The following is a 21,815-nucleotide window of genomic DNA, read 5'->3' as shown; positions in this document are numbered from 1 at the left end:
TCTTGTTGTATAAGTATACACAGTTATTTTATAAATACTTTAGGGAGCACGACGGACTACGTCAAGCCGCTTCTGTTGGCTTTTTGTCTGCGCTCCTGACATTTGTATTATGGTCCGTAGTAATATCCAGAGTTACTGGATATATACCGCTTGCGAAACGCCCCATATACGCCCCATGTATCAAAAGCCGGTCTTCGGTTGCCCCCCTGCGTTGGGGCCAGCACGTGGCAAGTTGACTATCCTGTCGTCTGTCGGCAGAAAGTTGAAGTAGTACTCAAGTGGTTACGACTGCTGCTGAGTCATAAAAATAAAAAAATAAAAACATAGGTACATTTCACCTAATTAATGTCTTCTAACTTAAAAGCAAGCTTTATTTAACAAAAAATTGTGATTAATTGATAGTTTATCGAAGTTCAGTCAGTTTAGTTTCCGTCCCCTAGGGGGACTTGCCCCTCAGCTTCAACGGAGCAGAGGGGCGCGCGCCGTCCGGATTCTGAAGCGGAGTTTTGCAACTGGTATATATTGAAGAACTCTGGTAATATCTGTATTTAGATGTCGAATAAACTTGACTTGAGCCCCCACCTTTCTTTCTTGTCAGTGACAACGCGCTGCAAATACTCGGCCAACGTCCCAGGTATATCCGACATGTCGCGGTCCATTTGCGGGCAGAACAGCTTTGACCGCTCCACGCGGGACATCTCCGTCTGCAAGCAGGCAAGACAACGCTGAGTTTTTAGCGAAATATTTGTCGGAGAGCTTCTTTTGAGTGAACACTGAACTCATATGGGTGAATGCACACTGATCAGGTTAGGAAGCAGGGAATAGCCAGAGATATATCATTATAGCACAGGGCAGCAGTCACCGATTGCAGTATTAATTATTGGACAAGGAAAAAGAAATTGCTAGAACTATGCTTTTGCTTTCAAACTCAGAGTGCGTCACATTTTTCACCATGTCAATAACGATTTTGTCGATGATCGTTTACCGAGTGCAACTGATCTTCTTGATTGCCAGAAAAGGGTTTTGTTTTATGCAGTTGCGCAGATCACTCAGCAACATTTTAAATTTAGGAAATTGTTCTCAATCGGTATAACTTTCAGAAACAAATGACTAACAGAGAAGAAGAAAAGGTGATAAGAGCCTGCCTTCAGCATACCACATGTAACCCCCCTAAGTTCTTAAGCGGCAGGCATTTAGTTAAAGGGCACGACATCAATCCAAACATGCAACATATTTTCACGTAGCCAAGGACGACCCGGGTTCTTGAAGAAAGCAAGTTTGTTGGAGCGAGTCTGTGCCCCTCAACGAACTTTAAAAAAACACAAACGTCGAGGAAGCCGTCAGCAGCGTGACGAGCACAGATGTGCGTCGGCGAGACGGATGCCGTGGTGTTTTCCTTGCGAGCATTCATCTTTCGGCGTTAATTCTTCGAGAACCATTGAATCAGATCTAGAACTTTGGCGATCAAAGACGGACATTCGATCTCGTGAAGACAGGGTGATACACTCTTCAGATCAAATGAGATCGCCTGCGCGCCATACAAAATAGGCTGAAACGCGCGCTTCACTTGTAACTTGATACGCCAGCTGGGCGCGGCCAGACGCTGGCACGAAAACACGTAACTAAACACAGCAAAATACATAATTCGCGGCAATATACACCAGACACTAAAGGGGCCATAATTCTTTGGGGAACCCATGTCTGTTTACATGCTTTGAACTCAGCTCAACTCTGGAACCAAGGTTCAATTCCTACACGAGCTCAAACATATTTTCCCTCCTTTGACAAGAGCTCCCATGTTTTGTTGCCGACACTAACAACCACTACAACCATACAGCTTTTTGCAGAACGGGCCCCACCCCGTTCGTGTTAAACGCTCTCCCTTTCCGTTTAAGCTAAATTAAGACCACCACATCAAACACCGCGTAGTTGATTTTCCTGCACAGTGCAAGAGCTTGCAGTGAAATATTCTTTTGGGAAGTTCTTTGATCGGACGACGTGAACGCGCGCTACACAGCCTATACAACGAGGATACAACACAGCAAGGACGCTGATTTCTAGCACAATTGGGCACTAAGTCTTTTCACCCTAATGAAAAAGACTGACTTCTCCCTCGTGGGTATTCACCTCCAGCCCGTGAAAGTTGGCCTCAACCCAGGGCTCGCTCTCCTCCTGCCGCTGCATGAAGCGGAACTTCTCACGCGCCTTCTTGGCCCGGCCCGTCTCCCCTTGGGCAAACCGCATAGTCACCAGCTTTGGCGCCACCTCCTCGCCGTCATCGTCCGTTGCTGCATGAGACGCAAAACAGCGAAGTTCATTACCGAGTCCAATCACAATAACAAGAACGAGAAAACACAAAAACGCAGTGTCACTTCTCAGAAACATCTCTGAATCAGCGCCGCTGTGCCTGCAACCAGAAGCAGCTATGATAGAATTCATTCAAATAATAAGCCCCCTTGAAGACTGCTGAAAAACATCAGTCTTAAGAATGCCAAAAAAAAACCCTCTAACATCAACAGATAGAACTCAACTTGCTCTTACCTTTCCTCTCCGAAAAAATAGAAGTACGCAGCAAGGAACCTATTACAACGGCATTCTACTAGAGATAATAAGTTAAATCAACTATTGTAAAACATTTGCAAAAATAAAAATTAAAAATTATATCCTCGCATTCTTTTTCAGGAAATCGCACTAAAAGTTAATAATGAAAGCACAGAACCGTTGCCGTACCTCACAAACTCCCGAAGGATGATTTTCACACTATGCAATTTTTATTACTCAAAGTTCAGGCAACTCTTCGTTCCCCAATTGCCTAATATTTAATCACCCAGTAACTATACTTTGCTTCACACCTTAGCTCGAAGTTTTCGAATGTTCTCGGTCAAAACACGCTTTGTGCCTAAAGTACTGACTTTAGGAAAGATCGCAGCAACTTTTTTTCTAATTCTAAACCAAATTTATAGACTAAACAGCTTGAAGGGCCTGTGACCACTTCACTCCCAAACTGGCAGTCCTTGAACCGTTGCCGTACCTGGCAAACTCCCAAGGAATGATTTTCCCATGATGCAATTTTTCATACGCAAAATTCAAAGGCCTTCGTTCCCTTCGTTCCCAAATTGCCTTGTTTTATTAATGGGCCCCAGTAACCCCATTTTGCCTCAACCTTACCTCCAAGTTTCCACATGTTCTCGGGTAAAACACGGTTTGCACCAAAAGTACTCGCTTCAGCAAACATCATCACAAGAACGTTTTTTTGTAGATTCTTGAACATATTTATCAACTAAACTGTTCCAACTGCCTGTGACCACTTCACTAACAGAGTGTCAGTTCTTACTCTGCGTTAACAACCACTTTAATTTGCAAAATCACTTACGGAGGCACTCTGAAAGCGAAGTGTAGTAACCTGTTACTAGTAAGGATAACACATGATTGGATTGTAAACTTTTGACAACTACAGTAATGCTAACTGCTAAAAAGCTGCCTTCTTCTTTGTACATCGCAACATCACCCTTAAGGTTACTTTCGCTTCATGCTGCGTTTATGTTTAGTGTTATTTGCCTAGTTCCTCTGAAAAAAACATGGGTCCCAGTTTAAAGTAAATTAATTAGGAACAAGCATGCTGACATGAATTTGGAACACTAAAAGTGCATAAAACATGAAATTTTTAAACGACAAGTCCCTGTGCCATTCCTCTCTTCTGGGGAATTTGAAAGTGGGAAGATGTATACCATATGTAAGAACGAGGCCTCCCACTGCGTGCGGATTGGCCAATGCCACACTTTCGGCAATGCTTACCCAGAGAGTCCGCTAAAGTACAAGTTGATGCCTACTAAGATTAAGTGTACATGGATAGTGCACGTTCTAAAGAGTTTAAAAGAAAATCGCTTACTGGACCCATACAATTTTCCTTTGCGAATTCTCTAAAGAAATTGTGTGGCATTTTTTTCCAAGTCATTCTTACCCATGTTACACTAACACACTAACGGACGAACCTTGATCGAAAGCGCGGATGATGGGGAGACAAGAAAGAGCAGGGAAAAGCTGTAAATTGAAACACCCAAAATAGTGTATGTAGGCATGCATGCATGCATGCATGCATGCATGTATGTATGTACGTATGTATGTATGCACGTACGTATGTATGTATGTATGTATGTATGTATGTATGTATGTATGTATGTATTCATGTATGTATGTGTTGTTCTTTAGGAAGAGAGGAAGGTCCACCAGCAGGCGTAAATTGTCCCGCCTAGTGGCGGGCACCGGAACACCTGCTCGTGTAGAGGAGGACAGGTGGGGAGGAAAGAATACATAGGAATAGGGGGATAGGGTAGAGGGTAAACATGGAACACATATACAACACATAGGAAAGATTAACAAGGAGCATATATAAAACACATAGGGGAAGAAAAACGAGGAGTTGCCAAATCATTGCAAAAAAACAAAAACAATTTTGTTAATGCCTGAACAAGCTTTGGTGATATGAAGCCTGCACGACGTTACAAGAAACAAATTTTCAGCCTATTATTAGGCAGATTTAATCTTCATGAATTGAACCTATACTGACCAGGCAAACTAAAAAGTGTGAGGAACTGAATGATTTTCTTTTTGAGAAAAAGTTGGGCGTGGAAAAGTCCATAATTCTCGAAACCATCTGAACGACCATAAAAAACCATCAAGCTTCCCTGTGGCGTTTATTTGTGAGGTGTGGAGGAGAGGTGGTCTTACGTTCTCCAGATTGATCCAGATGTTGGAAGCCTGGTCGCATTTGGAGGAGGGCGTGGAGTGGTGTCAGGTGAAGCTCGCCTGCGGGCAAAAGGTCGTAACGACATCGTCTAAATTCGACGACACTGGGACATCCAGAAGACGCTCAGTCCAGGTGTAACTGGAGCAGCAGAAAATGTGTAAAGCTGGAGTATGATGTACTTTAAATTGAAGAAAGCAGCTCCGACTTAAAAGGGAATCTTTAATAAGCCAAAGAAAAGCTAAAAAGAAGTTATCGGGGCTTTAAAAATCATATAAAACAAAAGTCTTGTATATTTACTCTGGAAGCTTTCATTGTCCAAATTTTCACAGTCATTTGCGACTTCTGCTACATCGAAAAACAATGTTTTATTGTTGCCGCTCTTACTATAAACACCATAAAACTAGTTACTTTGCTCCCAGAGGGAGTTAAGGCGGAAAGTTTTACACTGGAGAGAGGGCCTTTGCAAAAAAAGGGCTTGGATATAAGTTGAAATAGCTGTACAGGAGCGAACGTAATTGTTCACAAGCGATGTAGTGTTCAACGTATTGCCCACTTCCTTTCCATCTCTTCAGCTACTTCGTCGTATTTTCGTTTCTCGGTGTCTTTTTTGTGAAACACACACTTTTGTAACAACAGGAGTAACATAAAAAGGTGAACTGGCATTTCATTTTACTGGCTACGAAAAGTTTGTTAGACGTTCCCGCATCAAAAAGAGGCGGGTGTTAAGGTTCAATTAAAACCTTGCTCATTCGAATATACACGCAACATAGGAACATCAAGCACGGATACCACATAAATGAAAGGTTTGTGAAAGCCTTTTCTTCTCTCACCCAATCATTCCACGTGTTGCCAGACCAGGCAATATTCCAAGGAAGGCAGACATTGTGGTGAAGGTAAAAAAAATGGGCGCAGCTTGAACTAGTGGTGCAATGATTGAGTCAACAGAGGAGCTTGTGATGAAATAGCTTTTACGTGGCTTGAATAAATTATTTTAAGTTTTTTCGAGGTTATGCTAGGTTTTGCTAGGTTGTTGGTAGGCTTGACTAAGTCGTTTCTAGGTTTTGTGAGCTTTTGCTAGGCTTGGCTAGGTTGTTTCTAGGTTTTACGTTGCTATACTAGGCTTGGCTAAGACGTTTATAGGTTTTTCGACGTTACGCTAGGCTTGACTAAGTCGTTTCTAGATTCTGCAAAGTTATGCTAGGTTTTGCAAAGATGTATTTAGGTTTGGCTTAGTTATGCGTGGCTGGGCTAAGCCTCATTTCCGTTCCGGTGGGCCCTCCACACACCCCCAGCAGTCACGTGACGGGAGCACATCTGATTATCCACGGGTAAGTCGGATGCCGGTCGAAGCTATCCGGGGGGAAGCTAAGTGATCACAAGCTCGGCTGTTGACTCCAGCCTTGCACCACTACGGCAAGCACATTTTCCCCCCTTCAAAACTAACACTTGGCTCTAATACTTGTCAAAATTCCGCTATCTGGCCTTTTTTTCTTGGAGGTGTTGCGCACTGTGTGACAACACTTTTTTATCCAATTGGGTGCACATGTTATTGCTCTCCGCCGATGCTAACCCCCCCCCCCCCCCTTCCCCTTTTCTGTGGCCTTTGGGGTTGCCCAGGCAGTGGTTAGGTTGCCGATTTGACGGCGTAAAGGCCCCGGGATCGATTCCCGGGACTTCCCAAACCACATTTCTTTCTTGAGACTCGCACTCCCAACACCTGCTCAAGGGCTCCTTGCCTCTTTGCAACTTTCCCTCACACATGTTGGCCACGCATTTTCACTCCCTAAACTTGGCCGATGATAGTTTTCTGGTAACGCTATACGGCGGATGGGCAGAACTAAAGTTAAATCAGCCACGCTGTTGACAAAACTGCGAGTAAAAAAATGCAGGAGGCTTCTCACCCTGCCTGAGTATTCCAATGGCGCAATTTTCGGCCGTGCCGGGCAACCTAGTTGACGTCAGGATCTCCCTGTCCATCACGTTGCTACTGTCCAAGAAAGAAGCAACAAAGAAACAGAAAAAAAAGTTAACAAACATCACTTGTTGTGAAAGAAAAAGAGTGTCACATAAAAACAACATAACAGAATATAACTCTCGATGTGCCAGGGGCCCCCCTTCCCTAGGAGAACTCAACTTTGCTTGCATGCTTTGAAGGTGAAAACATTACGGTTTTCCCTGGCAATATGCTCATTGCTACACGAAGTGTGCGTCGCTTCCTTTTTTAACGTAAATTAATGTGATGGGCAGGCTGGCGACGCTTCCCGCCACAGTATGACATAGCCTACAGGGCGACTTGGTGCACGTCCTTAACGTAGAACGGCGTAAACACACAATAGTCGTTTCGTTTCTTCCAGTCGTGTGTGTTTACGCGAGTGTTTTACTATACTATCCACCCCACAGCTTCCCCAGAATAAGAGGTCTTTGCAGCTGGGGTGCACTCGTTCTATTCCAGGGGTGGTCACGTTCACCTGTCACGTGATGCGACGTCTGTGGAAAAAGGGACGAGCCACCGTGACCCGTTCTGAAGAGTGCGTTTGTCCTGCAATACAGACACTCGCGCATGCACTGCGCAAGTCTCCACAACATTCGCAGGCTCGATCAGCGCTGAGAGCGTCGTATGCGAAACTGGGACTGCCTTCATGCACCTCAAACATGTTGTTCCCGGATTGTCATAAATCAAATCGCGAAAAAGCGTTCCGAGCCCTGCTGGACTTTTCAAAGGACACGGGACTCTCGGACCGGCTATGATGCCGTCAGTACTGTCCATGGTGCGCGGCTTGTGAACCGTTATCTTATTCTCCCTTTCTGCCTTTTTCTGCCCGCCCTCTTTCCTTTCTATCCCCCTCCTATACTCATTCTTGATTGAGGTGCCCTCAGCCCGAGAGGCAGTTATCGGCTGAGTCAACTTTCGTTTCTCTTCTAATAAAGCAGCTCTCTCTCTCTCTCTCTCTCTCTCTCTCTCTCTCTCTGAAGAGTGCTTTAATGGAACATAACACTGATGATTATGATGGGCACGAGGAAGGCGAGGCGTCATCTTTCCCGACATCCTCCCCCGCGCGAAGATGGCTATAAGTTTATCTGTGTGTTTAAAGCCCATGACAGGGAAACAGTCCAGGTGGCGCGCAAACGTCGATCATTCATGTCCGTGGAAGCAAGCAGTGTCGGGCATCGCCGCTTATGCTTCCACCGATGATAACTGTGCTTCTTACGACGACGAAGCGTAGAACTGTTGCCTGGGTGAGCAGCCGCTGAACCTTTCGCGTAGACGGGAGTCTTCGAACAGGCGAATTCACTAGTGCTTGTCGATGAAAAACGCTTTGTTCGCCAGCAGGACTTTTCGTTCTTCACAGAAGTTTCCTTTCGTCGTTCGCTGTTCAGTTCTGCAAACTTTAGTGAATTCAAAGGCTCTGTCTCCCTTTGTCTTCTGTCTTGCTTTAAAGCGCTAACCGCACGGAGCGATTTTGCAAGCGACTTGGGGAGCGACGCGACTAGCGACGAACTACTTTTCGCCGCGTACCAAGTCGCTCATCGAATCGCTCGGTTCTCGGCAGCCAGAAACAGTCGCTCGCCTCCCGGAAGTGGCCTCAGCGACTAGCCAATAGGAGAGCCCCTACGTAAGCACGCAACCTCCAGTTTTGGAAGAGAACGGGAGGGAGATTTGGCGCGCGCGCAAAGTCCGCACAGACTGCGTTTGCGATGCAGCGGCAAAGAAAGCTTTGCATGGCAAATCTTGTGTACATGCTGAAGCGGAAGCAAGAAGGCTCCCGCACACACTGGGTGAGACCCGTGTGGCAAAAACGACGTCAAGAAAGCGAATTCTTCACGACGTTCTGTCGGAGCCGAGAGACGAGGCGCAGAAGAAAAAGCGCGCGCTATCGCTAAACCAAACCAGTTTTAGAGATGCAATGAAGTGCAAAAAGCAAGGTAGAAGGGCGTAATACTTTTTAGTCATGCTTTTTATGACAAATGAACAAAAAAAATGTTTGTAAACAACCGGCGTACCAAGCGCGTTACTATGCGCACTGCGGCAACATTTAAATCGCCGTCCTTAGTCGCTCGAGCCGTCGCTGTCATGTGATTGCCTCGGCGAGCGACTTCGGATCAGCGACTGCGGATCTTAGTCGCGTCGCTCGTTGTGTCGCTGGAAAAATCGCTCCATGTGGTTAGCGCTTAATCTCTCGGCTGTCCTTGCGCTGCTGACCACTCGGTGTTTTATATTCATCCTGACAACCCGAATCCTCTGGTGCGGCTGCGGTCATGAATGAGTCGTGTTGCACGATGAACCAGCCTCCTTTTTATTTTCATCGGGTATGGCAGCTCCTTTTTCGCTTTTCGCGCGACATTTCAGAGGTTTAATATGATTCACCTCACCAGGGAACCGAAATATAAATGGACGAAACGGAAATACGGTGGCTCTTTCCTCTCACTCTTCAAATGGCCCGTTGCTTTCATTCAACTGGCAGTTTTCGTTGTCCGTAACAAATGTTGTTTCAACAGAACATCTCAACATAGTTGTTTCCGGTGTCATTTCATGGTGGTCGCAGGCGTCGACTAAAGGTCCCTGGTTCGTTCCCTGGTTTCGGCACCAAAAATGTGGAGAAAGGGACGAGCCGCGAAGACCCGTTCGCGATGCGGGCTTTAATAGGGCATAATGGTGATGATTATTATGGGCACGAGGGAGGCGAGGCGTCATCTTTTTGAACAACGTCAGCGCCGCACGCCGTAGGCTAACCCTTGCTCTGCTGCCGGCATCCTGGCCCAAACAAGGGCATAACTCTGCATCGCACGCTTTCCAGACTATTTATCAACAGCGGCTCGCGGCGAACATAAGAGTACAAAATCGGATCGGTCGGCTAGCCACCTTGCAGTATGTACCCTGTACCTTTCACTGGCGATAATTAGATTAGAAGAGGAAGTGGGCACGCTTTACCGGTACCAACATCCGTGCGTGGAGAACGTCAGATGAGAAGCACAGGCGCGTCGCTTAACCACTTGCAGTACAATTTCTTCCTTTTCCCTCTTCCTGTCGGCGATATTGCTTTCAGAAGTTCGGGCATTCAGCGTCGTAGGTTATTGACGTCGTTAATTTTGCACCGATGCATTTCCGAAACGAAACTGAAAGCATGATGGCTGATAAGCGTGTGGAAAGCAGCATGTCTCGCAATGTATAATGTAGACTGCGTTTTTTTTAATTTGATGAGCTCAGAGGAAGTTCTGATTTTTATTTATTGCACGTTCTCAACCACTTAGGGGCTGCTTATTTCAGGAAAAAAATTATAGATGCTCTTGGAATGAGTCGCGTATTTCACAGTCGGTTTCTTGGGAATGTTACCTGAAATTTTCCAAATTAATGATTTTGCATACTGTCCCTTAGGGTTTGGCCGGCCCTGTCGCGATCCAGGTGGCTGTGATGACGGGATCGCTGCCCGAAGAGCACATCGACGCGCATCGCATTGCACACCTCGAACGTCTGACCAAGACGGCCACCAGCAGGCAAATGCTCGACTGCCTACACATCCCGTACAAGAGAAATTTCGGAGAAAAACACTGTTCCAGCCGAACTACGGAAAGGCATCTGTATTCCTCCTCTCCCCAAGATCATGCATCCAGTCTACTACGAAAAGCGAAGAGATATACGAGCCCTAGCGCTAGGGAAACAGCTCCAAGGTGAACATCAAGTCGTCTACACGGTCACTGCCTCTTACGAACAACGAGGGGCTATGGTCTCAGTTGTCACCGACCAGGAAGGAAAGATTCTCACCGCCTGCTCCATCCGAAAACTACACACCGAAGGTGAAGAATTAGCCATAACGTTAGCGAGGAAAATTCTCGGCGACTCCCAGACTGCAGTACGCAACTTCACAAAGGGGGGAATCTCCAGTGCGGTACTGCGAGTCCTTTCCCAGCAGGACAAGAACGTAGACACCTGAACCACATTAATATGGACACCCGCACACGCGGGGCTGGAGGGCAACATATAGGCCAACGAGGCTGCTAGAGCATTCACCTACCTAGAGCCCTTGCAACCTGCCGTACACCCTGCCCACAACACCAAGGATCGCCTGTGCACCAACCAGGACGTGCTGAATCAATACAGAGGCTTAAGACGGAAGTACCCTGCAGCCGACCCCTTGCCGACCAAAAAACAAGAAGTTGCATGGAGACGTCTCCAGACTAATACATATCCGAACCCAGGCCTCTACAGGCACTTTCACCCAGAAATTCGTGACGGTAAATGTAAACACTGCCCCCCCCCCCCCCCTTGCAAGTTTGGCACACATGCTATGGGAATGCCCTGCTGTACAACGAAAAGACTTCAGTAATACAAAAGGAACACTTATTATCAACAGCAAAGACCAGTGGGAGACCGTGCTGCTTAGCGAGGACCCTGCCATCCAGCAGTGGGCCGTCCAGAGGGCCGAAGATGCCGCTAGGAGCCAAGACATCCTGGCCGTCGTCTGAAGCCCACCGGCCCCTACTAAGCCTTTCTTCTAGGCAAAATAGTTATTTCCTCCTCCTCTCGAATGAGCTCTCGCAGTTAGCAAGTTTTGTTACGTCACAAATCGTAACACCCAAAAGCGTAAGGGACGTCCACACCTCTTCTCACGCTTCTGGCATCCTGTGCCTTCTACCAGTCTGCCAGTCTACCGTCAGAGGCCAACTTGTTCCCACTCATCAGTATCTCTTTAAAGACGACAAGTAAAGCAGTGGCGACTGCCTGCATCTTTCGGGCGGTTTCTCTACGGCGTCGAAGAATCTTATTGGTGCAATCAGCGACCATCAACCAAAGCCACCGCTAGAAACATAACTGGGCGATTACAGTGTGGCCTATAGATTCATTTGACCGTATCGCCTGGATGATAATGTGCGGTCAACACACTGGTAACGATGTTTTTACTACTGGAATCTATCCCGCGACTCGTACCACTGTTCCGTCACTGTGGCACAAAATTTGAGTTCTACAACATTTCTTGCGCTCTATTTTTTGTTAAAAACAAGTGTTTCGTGGCTTGGATAGAGTTTGGTGAGTTGCGAAGCAGGCTAGTTCTTTCAAGTTGAGCAGTGTTGTATTTTGCCTCCGCGGCCACTTTATAATAAATTAGTGGGAGAGGGGGGAGAAGACGAGAAGAAAGCAGCGAATTCTTACCTTGCGGCCTGGGTCCCGTCCTTGCATCCAGTGAGATTATCGTCACCACTGTTGGCGTTCTCAGAAAACTGCTCGGCACGAGCCCTGTCGTAGCTCGGATCGTCCGTGTCCAGAGCATACTCGAGCGCCACCTGCCAACGAACGACACAGTGAATGGCGATCGGTATCCTCGCTTCGGACCACTCTCCAACCTCAAGTGAAGAGCGAATCGAATGTCCGCAAGTTTATCGCAAATGATAAAAAAAGTAAAACCGAAACCAGCAGTTGTCGACCCTTGTGAGATTAGACTTGATAATACAGTCAACATCAAGATAGTGGTACACGTAGCAATGCAAATGTGTGCTACTAAAAGGATGAAATCTTGGCCGCACACCAACGATTCACTCCGCAGGAAATGTGTTGAAATACAAGAGAAAACGGCGCAAATGATCACAAAATGAAACGGACCCAAATTCGCCAAAAAAATAAAAGCTGGAAATCCCCAAACTGGAAAACACAAAGCCCTAACCGTACGAATTTGCTGCTCACGAGCCACACAGTTAAAGAAGTAGATTTTTACTTCGCATTTCCGTAAGTGATCTTGAATTAACAACAAAAGAATTTCTTGAAGGAAATACGAATAACACATTTTTTTTCTGTAATTTAAATTCATTTGAGTATGCGAGAAGAACTGGCTCTGGAAATTGAGTACGCCAATAATTTAGCAAACCAGGAGAAAAACAGTGGCTCCACATTATTGCCTTTCTAGCACAAAACTCAAAAAGCCAGTGGGGAGAGTGGAAGTGGGGGGGTAGGGGGGTAGGGGGGGGGGGTCGATGTCTCCTTCGCAAATTCAAACAGGGGCCAAAATTTTCAAAAAAGCTATAGGTTCAACAGTTTGTCAACTTTTACGTGATTCTATTAAATTTGAAATGATTCTATTAAAGAACATTTAGCTCAGCTAAAAAAAGAGACAAACAAGCAGTCCTCGTAGCGATTCTTAATCTACAAGTAAGTAAGCTAAGGATACTTAAACACATACAAGCAAGTATTGGCAACTCCAAGAAAACTAGAGCAGACGATTATAAAAGGCAAGGGAAACACTTGCTTTGACCCATCATCTGCGCTGCCTTTTTTTAAGTTACAATGTAACGACAAGCCTTCCAAAAACCCATCTCTAATAATTGAGAAGCCAGTGCATTTCAAAATCGTCAGGTTACTTCTACACCCTTCTAAAATAAACTGTGCCTCACAGCAGGAGTACCTTTTTTTGCTTGGGCTTCACCCGGACACCGACGCATTGCTCGTCCGCGTATTCTCGCTCCGTCGACTGGTGAGGAAACTGGAGGAGGTACAGCTGGTCGGCGAGGGCCTTCGAGATGTAGACGTCCAGCTGAAATGCGAAAGGATTCTATCTTCGCAGGTGCTCGAGAAATTCGATGCTACGCAAGAAGATAAGAGAAAATATTTCAGTCTTAATGGAGAGCGTCATACAATAACGAAGACACGAATACGAAAAAGGGAGGCAGACAGACGTGTCTGTCGGCCTCCTGTTTTTTTTTGCAGTCTGTTCAAGGGTCCATGTAGAAAAATACAGTTAATTTCGGTTCATTAAAGACTGTTCTTGTCCTGGTAACAACGATAAGTATTTTATCGCAAGCTTGAACCCGAAAACGGAGATATTAGGGAAACAGATGAACCAGTGGCGATGCCCCAACCACTTTCCCTATGACGTCACGGAATCTTGTCCTCGTAGCGCTTCTTAATCTACAATTAAATAAGCTAAGTATACTTAAAAGCATACAAGCATACTGTAAGGAAAGCCACCGCCAAGAAACATGACTGGGCGGCGGTAGTGGAGCCGCTAGTTCCATTTCATCGTAGCACTTGAATGCGAACGTGCAGTTACACATTGATAACTATGATTTTAGTTCAGGTCATAATTACGTCACTCCTGCCTATATTCCGCCACTGAAGAAATATTTAAAAACTTTCACGTGAAAGTTTTTAAATATTTCTTCCGTTTTTTTGTTAACAAGCGTCTTTTGTGGCTGTAAGGCAGATGAGTGAGCAACTAAAAGGTAGTTTTTCGAAACTGCCCAAAGGCGAATTCTGTCTTCCCGGCTCTTTATTTTTGTACTGTTTCTCAATCACTATGCAGGCACACCAGCGTGCTGTCCATAATTTGCGAGCAAACAGCTTGTACCACTGTTGTTAAAGGGACACTGAAGTGATATGTAAACATTGCGGGATTACTAGCGCAAATTGTAGTCCGGAGTCCCCAGGCCATGTTTCGACCACTCTAGGCGCGTTTAGGCGATTTTATTTAGTAGAAAAACTAATTAGAAAATGCTGTCCTCCTCTCTTTACGCTCGCCCATTTTCTGTGGCGTTTTCGTGTGACGTCAGGAGGGGATGAGCTGGCAATTGGCTGCGCCACGGCAGCGCTACTGCACGGCTCCCCGGCCGACAGAGTCAGTCGGCCCAGCGTTTCGTCCGCCGGCCGCCGGCGGGTCGTCGCAATCAAGGAGGTTAAAAAAATTGCTTGGTCGCAATTCGTTCGCTAAGTTGAAACGAAGCCAGGACACGTTTGTGAATGGAAGAATGTGCCTTCCTTTACTTGGTTTGTTTGTACACTGTATCTAGCTCCAAGTCAAGGTCGCTTCACACAAGCGCTTCCCAAGCGCACATGCGACGCTTTGCTGACTGGTACGCCAGTAGGAAAATATAAGGCCTCTTGAAGGCGGGAGAAGAGTCAGCGAAGTCAATATAGGTACTAAGGAAATAAAATCAACTGATATTTTTACCGTACAGCGTAAAACTAGGGCGCGGGAAGCACTTTTTCGCGTTGGGCGAACAAGCACAGCGGTCAGCAGCACGACTACGCATCTGCGAACGCTTTTCCGTCTACGAAATGCAATTGCTAGAAGTGAGCTACTGTGGAAACTCGGGCGACGCTTACTGCACGATCGCAGTACAACAAATAGTCACCTAAGCTGCTTGAAATGCCAAACTAAATAGGAGTGTAAACCGGTTGTACAATATATACCCTATATTAGCAAGACCTTCGCGTCCCGCGCCGTGGCTCAGTGGTCTGGGGCGCCGGGTATGTCACCGCAAATGTTTGGCAAGTCACGAGTTCGCATCCCCGCGGGTGCGTGCTTTTTTTTTTTGTAAGTTAACTTTTTTGTTTTCCGCCGATGTTTTCTATATTGAGTTCACCTTTTTTTGGGCCGCAACGTTCATGGCTACACGAACTAGTTCACAAAACGCGCGCAGGCTGGCACTGGCGCGCTAGCGAGTTCTCGTTGGCGTGCTGTTGCCATAAGCACCGACTGCTTGCAGGCAGTGGGCACAGGCCAGAATGAACAGACCCTTGGCCTGGTGCGAACACGCTTTTTACGATACAGGCATGAGGGAGGCAAGCTCCAAATATGGGGGGAAAGCGCATGACATTTGGGCGTCTGCGGGTACGCGGAGGGCGTTCATGCACTGCGTAGGTCTCGGCTAGTGAATGCTACGACTACAAGCCGTCCTGGGAGGCTTATCTTGTGCATTTTACAGCCGACAACATGGCAGAAGCGCGGTACGATGATTACTGAGATATTGAGAATGCCCATCCAACAACGCCATTGGTTATGTTTTACAGAACCGAAACCGAAACTTGTGTGATTGCTAACCTTGGGCATCGTCCAATCACGGCGCCCCTCCTCCCAACGTCACAGCCTTAGTTGGTGCGGCCGCCGCAAACCGCGCATGGTAGTTTTTCTTCTTTCGCGCTTTGTAAAATAATTACCGATTTGTCAACTGGATAAACGATGAAAAGTGTGCTAATTTGAGCCAGTCTACGCAGTGCAAGCAAAAACGGGAGCTTGACAAATTCACTTCAGTGTCCCTTTAAAGTTTAAGGCTATCGACATAGCTTGCCCATGACGTTACCAAAGCCCTTTCTCCGAACAACTCAGTGCTGAGTCCTGTTCAAGGTGAAAGGAGCAGATAAGTGTACACGATTTTGATATGAATGTGGTTCACAAACATGGAAGCTGGCCTGGAGTCAAAGTAAGCCATGTCTCGCAAATAACAACGAAAAGTTTCATTACGCTGCCGTCTCGTTGTATGATCTGTTTTTTTTTAACAGCGAAGCTCTTCAAGCTTGAGCTTGAACCGGTGCCGCTAGCAAAAAAAAAAAAAAAAAAAAAAAAAGCTTTTCTTGCACGAGATGCCTGCACGGCCTCGCGCAGCTGCGTAGGCGGAGCGCAGCCTCGCTTAGCTATGACGTCACGGCACCTCGTGACTCCACGCCGAGCGCATCGTTTACACTCCCGCAAAACTTGGGTCGACGGAAGAGCTATACCTTCTGAGGAAGAAGCACAGCGCGAACGCCTTTGTGTCGCTGCCGCTCATAAACGGCAGCGAAGATCGCTACTTCCCGAGTACCACGCTCGTCATACGGAGTACAAGCGGAATCGACGGCAAAACGACCCGGACTTCGAGTAATGAACAACTTTCAACGTCAAGCCCACAAATCCATGTCGCCTTGTAAAATCCGGCTGAACTTTGCTTCACCCCTCAGCACTCAGCCTAGCCCAGCAAGAACATCGCAAAACCTAACAACACTTAGCAAAGCCTAGCAAAACCGCAAAAAACCAAGCCCGAGCCCCAGCTCTCCTGTTTCTCCACCCTTGCACCACTAGTGCAAGCTGCGCAATTTTTTAGATGCGAAGCGTCTCATGCTCGGGGCTCCCTCCCTTTTTGTCCGCCGTCCGCACTCTACTGCGCATGCGCATCTCTTCAGCCCCGTCAGCGTTTGGGCTGACGTCAGCGCAGTCCACTATAAAAATAAATAGTTAGGTGGCGACCAGTTTCGATCCCACGACTGTCTGGCCGCAACGGGAGGTACGTGGCGCTCTTCCCACTGCGCTACAAACCGCGACGGGGGCATGTGCTACGAACGCGCCTTATGTCCTTGACTCATTCAAACTACGTCAAGAAGCTACTGATACAACGAAGGCACACGAAGCTGAACGTCAACGGAAACGACGAACTGAAAACTTTAGAGGAGGATGTTGAACTTCCCGTGGGAAAGCTGTGGCGGGAAGCGCCACGCGCCTTGCAGCTCAACCAGAGAAGAGGACGAAGAGGGCGGGCAGCGGGGTAGGAGCGTGAGCACGCAATAAAAGACGAGAACCAGGAGGTGTTCGGTCAGGTAACGCGGGTGTCGGTCTCTTCGCTGTCTCTACATTTCTCTACATTTCTCTGTCTCTACATGGGGGTTCACACTACGTTCTCATTCGTGCTCCGACAAATGAAACAACATAACGGCAACACAATGGAACCTACACGGAACCCTTATGATGCTTCGCATCCTCCTCATGGTTCCCCACGGGAAGATGGTGTATTTTTTTCTTATTTATGCTGAAGTTTGTTCTACCAAAAGGGGATCAAGATATCCGACCTCTTTATTTTATTTTTTTTGTCGCACACATCTTTGCGTTTTAGCAGTAACGGCGCGAAGACAGGCGTCGACACAATGTTATGAGAGCGGAAATGCCGAGGCTCTTCGATTTTCAGTATCGCACTCACCGCGGATAGTCTGCGGGTAGTACGAGGGTTACTCATGCCATACAAATCTAAGTGAAAGACGAATGCCTGATCTCTTCTCCGCGAGTATACGAGACTGTAAAGCCAAGAGCCCCACTGTGTCACTGTTTTTCTGCCTTAACATAATACTGGCCGCAGTTTCCGATTTCTTTTAGACCCGAATGCCCTTCTGAAAGATCGACGGAGAGAGATTAATCCCAAGGATGTTCGCGTTCAATGTGCCGCAAGCAGGACTAGCGTTTACCCATGGCTTCAAGAAAAATGCGCCGCGTATCTACTCCCTTTATTGCGAATGTAGTCTACAGACGATGGTCGTCCGCCACGTAAATACCTCCTTTCTTTTTCCTGCTCAACCATTTTGCTCTTTCCGTCTTCCGTCTCACTCCTTCCACGATAAACACGCTAGAGGTTTGCTCAAGTCTATTCGAATTTACCGCGTTCCACTGCTTCTAGCGCCTTCCACGCGCCACATGCTCGAACCATTGTTACTGTTGCTGTTTGACTTCTTGGAATCTTGGAATGTCATCACGAGAGGCTATTGTCCCGGGTGACCGTAAATTGGAGGGCTTAGTGTCGGGGGCAATCGTAATTTTTGGGCGAATTTTTATTAATCAAGCAACAATGTTTAATCGAACTTCCATTTATTTTTATTTAAGTAACACTCCAATAACACTTATTTACTTGTTTTTGCCTTAAATATGCGTCGTTTTGGTTTTTATCACCATTTCCCCCAGATATAAATGTCATAAATGGCTGGGCCAACAAATGCCTCAAAGCGTGAGGGTTCCTGCTATGAGCTTCATGCATGCGGCCTTGTCGTCGCTGGTCTGTTTTCGCTTAGCTGTCATCGAAATGCAAGGCTATTCCGATAGCTATCACCTGTCAATCTGCTTTCTAACCACAAATCAAACGCTGACGTTCTGAAGTACACTCGATTTTCGCCGGTATTACTAAATCCCGTAGCAGTGCCATGTTCTACGGGAGGCGAGGTGAAAAACGGTCCTAGGAGAGTCAGAAGCGTTAACGAAGCTGCCCAAAAAGTGAAAACAATTGCTTCAGTACCTCTTCGACGACCTCATCATCGTCCTCCACGTAGATCGTCGAAGCAGAAGCCATGGAAGCCGCTACGGGTCTCTAGAGGGCGGCAGCTGGGTGGCAGCTGGGGTGGCAGCTGGGGTGGCAGGGGGCAGTGTGTTCGGTGACGTATCTTTGCTCCGATCCGCAAGCTCTGCCGTGGCTCGCGCTCAGTGTCGACTTCCGCGATGCCCACCAGGTTGGTTGGTTGGTTGGACCCTTAAATCATGGCGCATACCCACGCTGGGGATTGGCAAAGAAGCTCCCTGTAATGATTACGCTGTGACCCGGTTAATTTTAGAGAGAGGAAAAAAGAGTAAAGTAAGATAAAAACGATGGAGAGAAGAAAAAGAAATCTTTGGATATAACAGAATTGTCAGTAAAAACGTCACGAATTAAGACATAGCTGCCTAGCAGGGCATCCGGCCTATCGTCGCAACAAAGGAGTGAAAGGCGAGCATAACATCTTCGTGGCAAACTCCTAGGATGGGAGCACCCAGGGGAAGAACAACGGTGGAAGATAACGGGAGGTTAAGCCGATTAAACGTCTATTCAAGGTGCGCACCAGGGGCACTGCCGCGTGTTTCACTTGAAAAGCTTCTCTTACTTTGCTCCGTTCAGCTCGCTTGGTTACAGATACGAAACTATGAGTTTTGTGCTATACTTGTGTGGTCGCGAGCTGCATTTGGAACGGACGTTTATCATCAGGGACTTAGTTCACTAAATAGACGGCAGAGACGTACGCATTTTTCGTGAAACGCCGATGCTGTCGCAAAGGCGCGCCGTTCCGATATGTGATCCATCCGAATTTTTCGCAGTACCTTACGAAGTAGATGCCGAAACTGAGGAACAAGATGAATGGTTTTCCAATCTGAAAGAACACATTTTAACTAGTTAGACCAATCTCAAGCCTTGGCCGATCCCCTTGAGTGGGTGTGTGCTCATACGTTCCAAGGAAATTCGAAAATGGCGATGCAGACTGGAATTTTCTCACTTTGATTTTCCCTTCGTTTTAATGCTTAGCCTTCGATGTTCAACCATGACTTCACAATCCGACTTGGCCAATCCCCCTGAATGGGTACGCGCCATTGTTATTATGGGCCCAATCATCCAACCAGCGAAAGAAAAAAGCCGAAGCGCACACGACAGTAACCGTTTGGAATTTCCGGCTCGGCACAAGATAACGTTCCAGCGGAGCCTCAAATGGTGTTTGTTGTTTTGTTATTAAAGCATTGCTTTACTAATCTCATCAAGCGGTTCCGCCGTCGCGGTAAATTTGACCTTCATTTGACCGCAGTTGTGCCGTACCATTGGCAACGCATTACGGGCCTCTCGCCGCCGAGAGGATTCGCCGCTGCCACCGACGCTGTCGGCTTGACGCATGCGCTCTCCACAGTGTGTTCGCGCCTGACCACGTGAATCACCGCGTGCATGCGAGCTTGGCCATGAATGTGAGCGAGGCCGGCCCGTCTTCTCGGAGCGTTCCGCGGGAGCTCGAGTCTTTGAGCCATCTTCGGCAAGCGGTGTCTGACCACACAGTGAATATTGCTGTGTTGCTCGGAAAACGCCCGAATTGGGACCACAACCGTATGACAAGGGCAGGCTTTAGGCGAATAGTTTTATAATCATAGCTAAATTAACGCTAACCAAGTGAAACCAAGACACAGCCAGGCTAAGCCAAGCTTTCGCTTCGCATATTCAGGGTTAACTTAGCTAAACCGCAGCAATTAATGTTTAAAGGGGCCAGGCAGACAAAATACAGGTTTGTTTTAATCGAAAGATTCGGTTTTTTACAGTCCCCCAGCGCTTTTCCGTCAGCAAGCGATGTTTTATTCACTGAGGAACTAATCAATTTGAGTTAAAATGTAGATTCTCTCGCCAAATCGAATGTTTCGTGACGTCTGCCATGACGTCACATGGCGGGTATTCGAGTGAACTTCAAGTGCACTGTTCAGTCTGCAGCGGTCTGCGGAGCCTTTTTTTACCGTCAGTCCTCCTGGATGTCGCCACCAGACTGCTCCACAGTGCTATTCGCATTTGCTTTGTTTTTGAGCGTATTTGCACCTGGCTTGTTTTTGTACGGTAGGTAGTAACCGTTTTGTCAAAGAAATCAAGCGTTGGAGGGAAGCCCGTCTGGTCGGGAAAACGAATGACAACTAAAAACTGGCGCCGACCAAGAATTTTTCTAAATTCCAAAAAAGACGGGAGCCGAAACGTCTTCTTTAAAATTTATAAATATTCTTGGTTGGTGCCAGATTTTAATTGTACCCACGCGTTTTATGAAACATGGAGTATATTCGTGACAACACCTTCTTCAAAATAATTCGATGAGCCATAAAGCCCTCCGTTATGGTCAGAAAGGTGATCAGCCTTTAAAGAGTCTTTATGGAGTCTTTAAACAATAACAAAACGACAAACGGCTGCTGAGGCTGCAGTGGAACGTTATCTTGTGCCGAACGGCCGTCCACCCCTGAAGCACCTGTCACAGCGGGTGGAAGTTCCTAACAGCCATAGTTGTGTGCGCTTTGACACTTTTTTTTATTGGTTGGATGGTTGGGGCACTTATCCATCCTGGGAGATTATGGGAAAAAACCGCTGCTCTAGGTTTGAGGCTTCGGCTCTGTTGAAAAGTCGTACCCAGGGTTATGCGGCAGCAATTCACAAAACAAGTTCCGCTGGTGATGCCGCGTTTCCAGCGACCATTACTCCAGTAATTGAAAAGTCCATCACGCAGGTAATGCAGCAAGTGGTCGCTCCGCTTACTGAGACTCTTGTCACGCTGACGCATGTCACAAACCTTTTGGCGGCAAAGTTAGGATACTCACTACCGGATGTTCCCAATAACCACCAGGCCACATGTTCTACTTCTGAACCTCAGCTTGTAACACACTCTGAAAGAGAGGATACCCAGGCTATTGCAGGCTGCTCCTCACGGCATACAGCGGAATCAGTGCCAGACTGGGGTAGCGATGAGACAGTCGGTCCGAAGGGAGTTCAGGTTGTTATTAATGACGAGGTTGGAAAAGCCGCCCCGGCTGTAGACATCGACGACTCCTACGTCATGGAAGTGAATGGCGTTTCCACAAATAAAATTCTCCCCACAAAACAGAAGAGGCGTATCTCCCCTATAGATGAAGCTAAGGCTGCACGTGGAAAACCAGCAAGCAAAAAGGCGTCCCCTACGTCTTCAACTAATGGCACTGATATACTGGGGGCCATTGTTGCGTCCACAGTACACGAGACAGTATAGCATCTCTGAAGGTTGTAC

The 21,815-nt window shown here is 47.0% G+C and overlaps 1 protein-coding gene across 1 annotated transcript in view; it reads right to left on the bottom strand.

Moving 5' to 3' along the window:
- Nucleotides 1–19,930, bottom strand: part of LOC144139786 (DNA-directed RNA polymerase III subunit RPC5-like) — a 38,734-nt gene extending 18,804 nt beyond the window's left edge. The window contains exons 1-8 of the mRNA XM_077672044.1: nt 19,856–19,930; nt 18,536–18,607; nt 13,138–13,266; nt 11,895–12,025; nt 6,649–6,734; nt 4,726–4,806; nt 2,128–2,306; nt 583–704 (exon numbers count right to left, since the gene is read on the bottom strand). Coding sequence (XP_077528170.1) covers nt 583–704; nt 2,128–2,306; nt 4,726–4,806; nt 6,649–6,734; nt 11,895–12,025; nt 13,138–13,266; nt 18,536–18,607; nt 19,856–19,930 — 875 coding nt within the window. The remainder of the gene's footprint in view (nt 1–582; nt 705–2,127; nt 2,307–4,725; nt 4,807–6,648; nt 6,735–11,894; nt 12,026–13,137; nt 13,267–18,535; nt 18,608–19,855) is intronic.
- Nucleotides 19,931–21,815: the final 1,885 nt, after the last annotated feature.

This window comes from Haemaphysalis longicornis, unplaced genomic scaffold (genome assembly GCF_048455015.1).
Source record: "Haemaphysalis longicornis isolate Haplotype H1 unplaced genomic scaffold, Haemaphysalis longicornis Haplotype H1 scaffold_5, whole genome shotgun sequence".
NCBI classification, from domain to species: Eukaryota; Metazoa; Arthropoda; class Arachnida; order Ixodida; family Ixodidae; genus Haemaphysalis; species Haemaphysalis longicornis.
The sequence above is the reverse complement of the archived record's forward strand: the minus strand, read 5'-3'. Positions and strand labels throughout refer to the sequence as shown.